Source organism: Lethenteron reissneri, chromosome 52, assembly GCF_015708825.2.
Source record: "Lethenteron reissneri isolate LAM-NWPU_2019-01 chromosome 52, ASM1570882v1, whole genome shotgun sequence".
Taxonomy (NCBI): domain Eukaryota; kingdom Metazoa; phylum Chordata; class Hyperoartia; order Petromyzontiformes; family Petromyzontidae; genus Lethenteron; species Lethenteron reissneri.
Genome location: NC_083830.1, coordinates 11297079 through 11309360, shown reverse-complemented (window position 1 = coordinate 11309360; position 12282 = coordinate 11297079). Strand labels below are relative to the sequence as shown.

Below are 12282 nucleotides of genomic sequence, written 5' to 3'. Positions count from 1 at the left end.
CCGCTCAGGTGACGGCGTCAGGCCCTGCCCCCCCCCCCCACAACCCCCCCCCCCCGCACGTCGTCCGGCTGTAGCCCTCAATGTCCCCTAACGACTGCATCCCCGCAAACACCATCGTCATCACCGTCATCATCATCACCGTCATCACCACCACCACCACCATCATCTTCATCACTACCCACCATGATAACCACCATGATCACCCATACCATCACCATCATCATTATCACCCCAACTAAACCCCCACTCCCCCCTCCTCCTCCAATCCTCTCCACCACCTCCTCCTCCTCCTCCTCCTCTCCACCTCTTCACTGCACGTCGTCGTCACCGGCGCCGTACATCTCGGCGAGCCGCTGGAAGCGCGGCCCCCACTCGTGCAGGAAGTCGTAGCCTTGCTCCCCGTCGGGCCCCCCCCCGCCGGCGCCCCCCCCGGACCCTCCCCCTCCGCCGGGGGGGCCCTCGGCGTCCCCGGCGCAGGAGCTGAGCGAGCTGAGCGAGTCGGCGGCCGAGCCGGCGCCCTCGTAGGCGTACACCTGCATGGAGTCGTACGGCGGAGCCAGCGGGTCGCAGTCCGCCACTCGCACGCGCCCCGCGATGAAGCCCTGCATGTCACCCGCGCCGTGCTGCGGCTGCGGCTGCGGCTGCTGCTGCTGCTGCTGCTGCTGGTGGTGGTGGTAATGATGATGGTGATGACTCGTGCTGCTGCTGGTGGTGGTGGAAGGGGCAGCTGGAGGAGGAGGAGGTGGGCCCAGCTTCTGCTGGGGCCCGACCACGACGGGAGGGACGTCCTGGCGCAAGCAGCACAGCGCGCCGGCGGCGGCGCCGGCGTTGTTGTTGCCGGCGGCGGCGGTGCCGGCGGCGGCGTTGTTGAAGGCGGTGGAGGAGGAGGGGTTGGCGGACGAGGCGGACGAGGCGGCCTGCAGCGTGCGCAGGGCGCTCATGTCGAAGGCGCGCGTGTCCTCCTCCCCGCCGCCCTCGTCGTCGTACGCGATGATGTTCTCCCGGATCTCCTCCTCGTCAGGCCGCTGCCAGCGGCTCCTTCCGGCGACGGCGCAGGGCGACGAAGAGCACGACGAGCACTGCGGTGGCGGGGGAGGGGCGGGGGAGGGGCGGGGGAGGGGCGGGGGAGGGGAGCGAGAGGGGAGGGGGGGGCACTCCACGTTCCTACGGCGCCGGACCACGATCTCTCCGCACGGGACGAACCGCCGCGCGTCGGCGATGCCCCCCGGAGCTCGCTCGCTTTACCCACCCCCTCCGTGATGATGGGCCCGACCCCCCTACCCCCCACCCACGCACCGAGGAGGATGAGGATGCAGGCGAGGAGGGCGACGAGGGCCTCGGCGCCGACTCCGGCGAGCACCACGACGGGCTGCTGGGCGCTGCAGGCCGCGTGCAGGGCGCCGTCGCGCTCGGCGCAGGCGCACAGGCGCACCGCCAGCGTCCCCGTGGTGGAGCGCGGCCCCGGGGGGCCCCCTCCGTCCGACACGGACACCCCCAGCGGCAGCAGCAGCCCCCCCCCGGCGGCGCCGGCCGCGGCGCCGCCGGCGCGGCCCGAGAGGCGGCGGCGGGTGAAGAGGGCGGCCGTGCCGTCTACGGGGAGAGGGCCGGGGGGTGGAGAGAGGGAGATGAGAGGGAGGAGAAGAATGAGAGGGACGTGTGAGGTGATGGGACACGTGGGGGTCACGCGGAGGGGGGGGGGGGTGATGCGTGTGAGGGGTGGACACGCGTAGCAGGAGGAGCGGGGGGTGGTGGCCACTCACTGAGGTTGTCCCGCAGGGTGAAGTTGTCGGAGGAGTCTGGGTTGAGCGAGAAGCGGAAGCCGGAGGGGGGTGACGACTCGTCCTCGTCGCGCGCACTCAGCGTGTACACCAGCTGTGTGTGTGCAGTGGCGAGGTCGTCATCATCATCACCTCCTCGCCCCCAACAAACACAAGGCTATATCCCCCGTGTAGCCTTAACAAACTGTTGAGGCGAGTGCAGTTAGCGAGCACCTATGAAGGCCAGCACGGCACGCGAGGGGGTGGGTGGCTAACACCACGCCCAGCCGCCTTTGTCTCCCTTGTGGTAATGTTTTTTTAACACACATAACACCAGATACTCAGTTGAGGCTAAGTCGACCTAGGTGATGCCCAGAACCGATTCAGATAATCGTCACTCGTGTTGGCCGTGAACGGGAATCGAACTTGGGTCGCGGGTTCGTAGTGCAACGCGCGAACCGCTACACCACCGCTCCATCACCCCCCCCCCCCTCCCCACTCACAGAGACTCTCTCTCACCCCCCTCCCCACTCACAGTGACTCTCTCTCACCCCCCTCCCCACTCACAGTGACTCTCTCTCACCCCCCTCCTCACTCACAGTGACTCTCTCTCACCCCCCTCCCCACTCACAGTGACTCTCTCTCACCCCCCTCCCCACTCACAGTGACTCTCTCTCACCCCCTCCCCACTCACAGTGACTCTCTCTCACCCCCCTCCCCACTCACAGTGACTCTCTCTCACCCCCCTCCCCACTCACAGTGACTCTCTCTCACCCCCCTCCCCACTCACAGTGATTCTCTCTCACCCCCTCCCCACTCACAGTGACTCTCTCTCCCCCCCCTCCCCACTCACAGTGACTCTCTCTCACCCCCCTCCCCACTCACAGTGACTCTCTCTCACCCCCCTCCCCCACTCACAGTGACTCTCTCTCACCCCCCTCCCCACTCACAGTGACTCTCTCTCACCCCCCTCCCCACTCACAGTGACTCTCTCATCCCCCCCCTCCCCACTCACAGTGACTCTCTCTCACCCCCCTCCCCACTCACAGTGACTCTCTCTCTCACCCCCCTCCCCACTCACAGTGACTCTCTCTCCCCCCCCTCCCCACTCACAGTGACTCTCTCTCACCCCCCCTCCCCACTCACAGTGACTCTCTCTCACCCCCCTCCCCACTCACAGTGACTCTCTCTCCCCCCCTCCCCACTCACAGTGACTCTCTCTCCCCCCCTCCCCACTCACAGTGACTCTCTCTCACCCCCCTCCCCACTCACAGTGACTCTCTCTCACCCCCCTCCCCACTCACAATGACTCTGTCTCACCCCCCTCCCCACTCACAGTGACTCTCTCTTTTCCCCCCTCCCCACTCACAGTGACTCTCTCTCACCCCCCTCCCCACTCACAGTGACTCTCTCTCACCCCCCTCCCCACTCACAGTGACTCTCTCTCACCCCCCTCCCCCACTCACAGTGACTCTCTCTCACCCCCCTCCCCACTCACAGTGACTCTCTCTTTTCCCCCCCTCCCCACTCACAGTGACTCTCTCTCACCCCCCTCCCCACTCACAGTGACTCTCTCACCCCCCCCCCTCCCCACTCACAGTGACTCTCTCTCACCCCCCTCCCCACTCACAGTGACTCTCTCTCACCCCCCTCCCCACTCACAGTGACTCTCTCTCTCCCCCCTCCCCACTCACAGTGACTCTCTCACCCCCCCTCCCCACTCACAGTGACTCTCTCACCCCCCCCCCTCCCCACTCACAGTGACTCTCTCTCACCCCCCTCCCCACTCACAGTGCCTCTCCCTCCCCCCCCCTCCCCACTCACAGTGACTCTCTCTCACCCCCCTCCCCACTCACAGTGACTCTCTCTCACCCCCTCCCCACTCACAGTGACTCTCTCTCTCCCCCCTCCCCACTCACAGTGACTCTCTCACCCCCCCTCCCCACTCACAGTGACTCTCTCTCACCCCCCCTCCCCACTCACAGTGACTCTCTCTCACCCCCCCTCCCCACTCACAGTGACTCTCTCTCACCCCCTCCACACTCACAGTGACTCTCTCTCACCCCCCTCCCCACTCACAGTGACTCTCTCTCGCTCGGTGCATGGGGGCCCCTCGTGGCAGCTGACCCTGCGTGGCATGAGGGGTGGCCTCAGTTGCCTCTCTGTGTGCGAACGGCAGGAGGAAAGCCGTGCAGGAACACGGGATATCGTACACACTCCCAAGACAAAGACCCCGTGTGTAGCCTTAGCAGACTGTTGGGACAAGTGCTTTCAGCGAGTAGCAAAGGAGGGGGTGGGTGGTCAGCACCACGTCCGACCGCCTTGGGCTCTCAGTAGCGATGTTTACTCTCCGCACCAAGTACCCATTTGGGGCTGAGTCGACCTTGAGAGAGGTCCATGACCGGTTGAGATGAATGTCACTAATGGCCGTGAGTGGGAATTGAACTCGGGTGACCGGGTTTGTAGTGCAGCGTGCTGATCACTGCGCCACTGCTCCCCACACTCCACCCTCTTGCTGACTCATTCACTCACTCACACTGTCACTCATAGACTCACTCACATACAGACACTTTCACTCACAGACTCTCAGTCACAGGCTCACACTCTGCCGAACAGGGGGAGAGCGCACAAACTCCACACTGAGTGGACGCCCGAGTTGGGATCCGAACCCAGGCGCTTGTGGCCGGGAGGTGGCGCGAGTGTCACCTGCCCCCCCTGCACCCCCTGCCCCCCTCCGCCGGGCCCCCCACCTGTCCAGCGCGCGCCCCCTCACAGACGAGCGCCTCTGCCGGCAGCTGCAGCACAGGGGCGTTGTCGTTGACGTCCAGAACGCGCAGAGACACGCGGCCCCGGCCAGACAGCGCCGCCTCATCTACACGCACCGCACGGGGGGGGGGGGGGGGGCATAGTGGGGGGCAGGGGAGCAGGGGGCAGGTGAAGTTGAGGGGTCCTGGTCTCTGTCGAGGTATAACGTGGTTGCACAGACTCAATGTGAAACTCTCTCTCTGTGTCTCCCACTCACCCCCCCTCTCCCTGTGTCTCCCACTCCCCCCCCTCTCTTTGTGTGCCTCTCACTCTCCCCCCCCCCTTTCTCTCTGTGTGCGGTTGCAGTGTACGAGAGGGCCTCCTCCGCCAGGGTCAACTGGGCCAAGTGCGAGGCCCTGTGTTTGGGGTCGTGAGGCGGCGTTCGCTCTGTGCTCCTCCCAGGAGGAGTCAGTTGGCGGGACGACGGAGTCAAGTACCTGGGGGTTTACCTGGGGAAACCACAAGTCGCTCTGAATAACAGGACCGAGCTGGCCGACACAATTGAGGCTAAATTACTGACATGGGCATGCCTCGCTCCGCAGATGTCATTCAGGGGCTGAGTGCTCGTCGCTAACACCCTGGCAGCATCCAAGTCCCTCCAGCCTCCTGCTTGGCTACTAACCAGTCAACCACTCACTCGTGCACTTCGTCTGCCATGAGAAGCACTGGTTCAGGCCAGGCGTTCTCTGCCTGCCAGTGGGCAAGGGCGGCCAGGGTCTGGTGGACATCGCCGCCAGGGTCACGAGTTTCAGGCTCATGGCAGTCAGGCGGCTGCTTTACGACCGGGAGGAGCTACCCTGGAAGTCGCCAGCCCTCGCCCTGCTGAGGAATGCAGGGGGGTGTCTGGGGTACGGAAAAGAGCTCTTCCTGATGAACCTCAGATTGGTTGACTACACGAGGCTGCCAGGTTATCACGAGAGCCTTTTGGACGCGTGGCGGAGCTTCGAGTGGAGCAGAACGCGTGCGCCCTACGACCTCGCGCAGTTCCTGAACGAGCCCTTGTTCTGCAACGGCCTCTTCCAGGGGATCAGAGGAGAGAGGACCCTGGCTCTACGCCTCACATCAGCAGGGCTGCGGATAGTCTTCCACCTCGTGCAGGCCCATCAGTTCAAGTGGAAAACCGCAGCTGAGATCGCCAGCACCGCAGGGCTCCGCTCCATGCTCGCTGGCGAGAAGCTGCTGTGGGACGTGCTCCGTGCCATGCAGGAGCTGCGGCTGAAGCTGGAGGCACCGGGGGATGGTGGCGGCCCTCCCCCCCCCTCCTTCTCCTTCCCGGAGTTGTGCTTCTCCTGTGCGCAGCCCCCCTGGCCACAGCGACTCTGGCAAGCTACTGAAGCTCCGAGGCTGCAGGAACTTGCCCCTGAAGAGTGCCCCGAACACAGCGCTCTACACGTGCTGTGTCAAGGCGCTCTACACGTGCTGTGTCAAGGCGCTCTACACGTGCTGTGTCAAGGCGCTCTACACGTGCTGTGTCAAGGCGCTGCATTCCCGGGACCTGGCCTACCTACTGGACACAAAATGGAGAGACAATTTCTTTACCCTTATTGCAGCCGCCTCTCAATGGAAACAAATGTACAAGTCTCCCGTAGCCAAATGCTGCGGTGACCTCCAGTGGAGATTGGCACACTGCACGTTGCCTTCGGCTGTGTGGCTCAGCCAAACTAAATGAAATCTGTGTTTTGATTTAGTGTGCTGATCTTAAAGGTGCATTGAAAAATGTTGATACTCCGACTGATGCTCCTACTGTTGTGGAGTGACTCATGCAGCCAGCTATGGCTGCAGAGTTTGGTAGTACATGTTGTTTACGTCGTTTATTGTGAAAATTCGGTCACAGTTCCTATGACCACTGTTTCATTGCTTTTATGGCTTTATTTTGGTGTTTTTCGATAAGTTTTTTGGTTTAGCCATGCTTGTTTGTTGTAGTACAGAGTTAGACTGATGTCCTTAATCTAAGTTGTCTTGTGGTTGTTGTTGTTTGACTTGCATCCCACTGGGATTTTTGCACATTTTTGTGTACGGTGCTTTTTCTGCAATATTTTACTGTCTTTTCCTAGATTTTCTGTTTGCACTCAGTCACATATTCACTTTAAGATGTTTTTTGTTCATGTTTTAGTTTTTTGTTTGTTGCGGTTGCACCCGATTCAAGAGCCGAATGGCTCACAGGGCTATACCTAATAAATGAACTTGAACTTGAATCTCGCCAGGGGTAACAGACTTGTGCATTTCCTGCGGTGCCAGGGAGGATCTGCCCCACCAGTACTTACACTGCCAGCGGCTCAAACCAATGTTCCGCCTTTTGGGGGACATCTTCACGAAACTGGGGGTGCCCTTCTACAACAGCAGCTTCGTATATGGGGTGGTGCCTTACCTGGCGAACAAGCGTCATGACTTCGCCAACTTCGCCTGTGCTCAGGCGAAGATGGCGGTGTACAGAACGAGGAAAAATAATCTGGAAGGTGACACTGACGGCTGCTCTGTGCTGTTTCCAGTGTTCAGGGGCCTGCTCAAGGTGCGGCTCCGGCTGGAGCACGCATACCACACACATGTCGGTGATGTACACGTCTTCTTCAAACGCTGGGGAGCCCCCTCATGTTCACCTTCTGAAGCGCTCACTCGTCACCGTGGCGTGCGCGATGACCACCGCCACTAAGTGACTTTTCTTTCGTGTTGTGCACGGTGCATTTAGCGCCACAGCGCGTGGATTTATAGCATGTATTTGTTTGCTGGTGACTGTGTATTTCATATCGGAATCGCCTCCAGTGCTGTTGCTGCTGGCGGCAATAAAAGTTGTTTAAAAGTAAAAAAAGTCTCTGTGTCTCCCACTCTCCCCACCCCCCTCTGTGTGTCTCCCACTCTCCCCCCCTCTCTCTCTGTGTGTCTCTCACTCCCCCCCCCTCTTTCTCTGCGTGTCTCCCACTCTCTCTCCCCCTCCCTCAGTAGTGATGAGCAAGCCGAGGCTTTCATCTAGCAGTGGACAGACCACGGCGTTCCCAGCCTCACCACGACCTCCCGCACGTTCGCAGGGGAGGGAGGGGGCGTCCGCTGGCGCGCTCTTGCCCCAGCGGCGCGCGTGGGCTATCTGGGCTCTCTGCGCCCGAGCGTGTGCTCGGCGTTGCGGTTGTCGCCGCACCCACCGGTCTGCGTGGCGATCACCGAGAGGTTGTGCCATGCGCGCGTCTCCCGGTCGAGCTCCCGCGCCAGCGTCAGCGCACCGCTGCTTTCGTCGATCTGGAAGTGGCCCTCCGGGTCCGTGCTGCGGTCGATGGAATACCTGGGGGGGGGGGGGGGGGGGGGTCAGTCACACCACCAGGGGTTAGTCGGACCACCACCACCACCGGAGGTCAGCCCACAACACCACCCCCAACGAGAATATGACCACCGAGAGGGAGAGCCACACCACCACCAACAATAACACCACCGAGGGACCGGACTTGTACAGCGGTTGGCTTTTTAAGCCAGATAACGAGCGGCAGGGCTAGCGAGCGACAAGCGAGCGAGTTCCTGGCGAGCGAGCGAGCGAGCGGGGTGGTCACCTGACAGGCACGCCGGCAGTGTCGGGGTCTCGGGCCACCAGCGTGGCCAGGAGGCGGCCGCGCGCCGCGTCCTCGCGCAGCTCCAGCGAGCGCTCGGCCGGGGAGAAGGCCGGGGCCTCGTCGCCGTCGTCCACCGACACCGTGACGCTCGTGGCATCGCGGAAGGGGCCTACGGCGGCGGCGGCGCGGCCCTCGGGGCCTGGGCCCTGCACCTCCACCTTGAGGAAGTAGGAGCGGCGGCTCTCGTAGTCCAGCGGCTGGTGGGGGGGGGGGGGGGTCACATCATCATCGGGATCGTGATCGCTTGCCAGCATCCGTGGTGGTGGCGGTGGTGGCGGTGGTGGCAGTGGTGGCGGTGGTGTTGGCTGGTGGAGGTGGTCGTGTTGGAGGTGGTGGTGGTGGCGGTAGTGGTGGTGGCCACGCTGCACGTGGCTGCTGTTACCCAGCGCTGTGGAGTCACCAGCGAGGGTTGGTGGAGCACACACAGATGGGCGGTGAAACTCCCTTCCCCGTGGGCGTCGAGGAGGAGCCTGTGCCCCGGCTCGCCAGGAGAAGGCGGCACTGCGAGTGGACTCATCTCCATCTTTTTCCATCTGTACGAGGATAGAGCCTTGCCTGCTCGTGCAATGCGTGGGTTTCTCCTGGCACTCCACTTTCCTCCCACACGGCCCTCTGTATGTGAAGGCGTTTTCGGCCAAATGGTCTGAGAACGCCTTCACATACAGAGGAGCGCAGAGCTCGGGGAGAGATTTAATGGTGGCTCCTCAGGGCCTGATGCCAGCACCCAGCGGCCGACTCGTGCCGACAATGTCACGGGATCGTTGGCGCGTCACCCTGGTGCCGGCCTAGCCACTACTCGAGCAACCCATCCCCCAATGTGCTTTTACACCCCCTGCCCCCCCCGCTCCCCCGTGTCACCTGCTTGAGGGTGATGAACCCCCCTGCCCCCCCCTGCCCCTACTGCCCTCCGGGATGATGATGCCCCTTGTCCCCCTTACCCCCCCGTTCCCCTCCTACCCCCCTCCCGCCCCCACCCCCGGCGTCACCTGCTTGAGGGTGATGAACCCCTCGCGCGAGCCGGCCTCGGTGCGGATGTTGAAGGTGTCGCTGCCCCCTACGATGCTGTACGAGAAGCGCGCATTCTCTCCCACGTCCGCATCCGTGGCGAGCACCCCCCCCACCGTGGTGCCCACGGGGGCTAACTCCGACACGGACATCTGGTACGTGTCTGGGGGAGGGGGGCACGGAGGGGGGGGGGTAGAATGGGGGGAGGTAGGGAGGGAGCGTGTGGGGGTGGTACAGGGTACGGGGATACAAATGGGGAGAAGGGGAGAGATGGATATGGAGAGAGAGGGAGATGGGGAGAGGGGAGGGAGATGGGGAGAGGGGAGGGAGACGGGGGAGAGAGGAAGGGAGTTAAAGTGAAGGGCGATGCGAGTGGCGCAGGGTGGTGCGGGGGGAAGCAGACCGGGTGCGAGCGCCAGGCCCCTCCCCTCGTCCCCCCTCTCCCCCTCCCTTGCTGCGTCGTCATCATCGCAGACGCCGCGAGAGCCTCGCCGAGTCTGGAGATGCCTTCTCACGAGGTGTCTGCACCCCCTTCGGGGCCACAAGCCGGTCCCCCTGTATGTCCGTCTCCTGGCACGTGGCGGTTGAGCCAATTGGCACGTGGCGGTTGAGCCAAATGGCACGTGGCGTTCTCTGTAAACCGCACTCCACCGCCTCTGCTGGCAGTCGGGGCGGTGTGGGTACTCCCACCTCTTCCAAGCGGTACCGGCCAGCGTGGAGGAGTAGGTTAAGTACAACCGCTTGTATGTACAGTGTGTGTGGTACATATTTTCTGGAACCCAGATCTGTCAGAATTTTTATTTTTGCTGGAGGAATCCGATAAGCTATAAAGCTCATCTTCACAGAGGTCCAGTTATCCGGGACCTGGTCTCAAACAACATCGGGCAGCCGCATTGGCTCAGTAAGTGGGCAAGCGAGTCTGGCTATTCCGCTGCTGCTGATGATGAGACGTCCATGACGTCTCCTGGCCAAACCCCATTTGGCGGAGCCAGGAGACTGAATCGTTATCTTCGGGGCTCCTCCAGAAGCAACAAAAAGCATCTAGGGATGGCCACGTGGAATGTTCGAACGCTCACTGCGGCAGAGAGGCTGACACTGCCTCTGTCGGGAGCTGGACCGGTACCGCCTGGATCTCTGCGGTATTCAGAAGGTCCGGTGGACCGGCTCTGGCTCCTGCCACCATGAGGGGTGGACAGTCTTCTACTCGGGGCAGGAGACTACCAAACAACAGGGAGTGGATCTTCTTCTGAACAAAAGAATGAAGGAGGCGTGGGAGTGTGGCGGTGAGGTGTAGGAAGCTGTAACCCCCAGACTACTTTGGGCTCGCCTTCCCATCAACCAGAGGCGAGGAGTGGTGATCGTGGTTACTTATGCCTCCACCGAAGATGAACATCCATGGAGGGATGCAGGCAAGGCCTTCTATGACCTCCTGTCACAGGTGCTGGCTAAAGTGGCCCCTCGGGATAGAGTAATCTTAATGGGTGACTTCAATGCCCGAGTTGGTCATGATGCTAGCACTTGGTCTGGAGTGATTGGAAGGCATGGGCCAGATCAGCTCAAAAACAACGGTAGGAGGCTGCTAGATTTGTGTGCAGCCTATGGGCTTGTAATTACCAACACACTGTTCTGGCATTGGCGCATCCACACAACATCATGGATGTATGACGGGTCCCAGCAAGAACATCTGCTGGACTACATAATGACGGAACAGTGGATGCGGGCCCATGTCCTTGACACCAGGACCTACCGTGGAGCTAATCTGCCCACTGACCATCGACTTGTCATCTGTAGATGCAGCCTGCCATTCTTCCAGGACCCCATTCAAACCCATAGTGGCATGGTCTCAGCTAGCTGATGAAATTAGCAAGCGAGAATTTTATCTTCGCTTGTGGCTGGGGTTGGCACCGTCCCCCACTCCTCCTGATGTCGAGGGTGAAATGGGCGAGGTTTAGGACTGTGGCTTATGCAGCCGCAATGGCTGCTTTGAGTACATGGACCAGACCTCTCCAGAGACCCTGCCTGACAGAGGAGGTGTTCAGGTCATCTACAGCATCCCACATGAGAGAATAAGGAGGCTTACCACAGCCTTCACTCCATCAAAAAAGTAACCTGCAGCACCACATCTATTACCATCATTAGGGAAAAGAACAATGATCCAATCTTTGACCCCCAGGAACAGGTTTTCAGATTTGCTGAACAAGTGTAATAAACCTCCTGGAGACGGCTTGTGGAATCGGTCCTTTTATTTCACTTCTTCAGTTCACAAACACTCCCCGTTGCTGGCAGGCAATGAGAAGCGGGCAGACAGCCCACAAGAGACGCACCGCCACGTGGCACCCGGAGCCCCACTCGCGCGTGGCCTCTCCCTCTCTTAGTTCTGTGTCTGACCCCGTGTCTCTCCTCTATCCCCTTATTTAACGCCTGGGTCACGTGGTACACTCCAGCCAATCCTTAATAGCCTGCGCCGAATGTTCCAGATCCCCCCATCATCAACTCCCGGGACCACGCCCCTGACTTGTCTTCCCATTGGCTGAGGCCAAGACCAGCAGAACCAATCACCCTAGCTGACATCCCGTGATCACGCCGAGGCCATGCTCCCAGGCTCTCCCCCCATTGGCTGTAAAGCGGGACCGGCAGATCCGATCACCACGTGAGCCGGACATAGGCTCTTATTACACAAGTATGGGAAGAAGTCACCCCCTGTGAGTGGCTGGCTGAGGTGCCATCTGTTGAGGAAGTACTGAGGGCGATCCAGAGCCTAAGACCAGAAAAGGCACCAGGCAGAGATGATCTCCCAAGCGAAATGTTGAAGGAGGGTGGCGTTTGTGCACAGACTGCCCTACATCACATCATAACAACATTCTGGACCACTGGATGGGTTCCACAGGATTGGAAGGATGCCCTAGTGGTCCCCCTTTTTAAGAAGGGGGACTGCACAGACTGTACCAAATACAGGGGCATCTCACTCCTCAGTGTGCCGGGAAAGGTCCTGGCAAGGATTATTCAACATCGCCTTGCTAGGCATGCTGAGGAGAGGTTTGTAGAGTCCCAATGTGGTTTCAGGAAAGGGCGGTCCTGCACAGATGCCATATTTTCTGTCCATCTGCTACACTAGAGGTATA

General features: G+C 61.0%; 1 protein-coding gene across 1 annotated transcript in view; it reads right to left on the bottom strand.

Moving 5' to 3' along the window:
- Window positions 1-217: 217 nt before the first annotated feature.
- The window catches only part of LOC133355978 (cadherin-7-like), a 32271-nt gene continuing 20206 nt past the window's right edge, over window positions 218-12282 (bottom strand). Inside the window, 8 exon segments of the mRNA XM_061573446.1 lie at window positions 218-1019; window positions 1021-1079; window positions 1297-1590; window positions 1761-1872; window positions 4508-4629; window positions 7697-7833; window positions 8096-8352; window positions 9142-9323. Coding sequence (XP_061429430.1) covers window positions 309-1019; window positions 1021-1079; window positions 1297-1590; window positions 1761-1872; window positions 4508-4629; window positions 7697-7833; window positions 8096-8352; window positions 9142-9323 — 1874 coding nt within the window. The 3' untranslated portion in view covers window positions 218-308.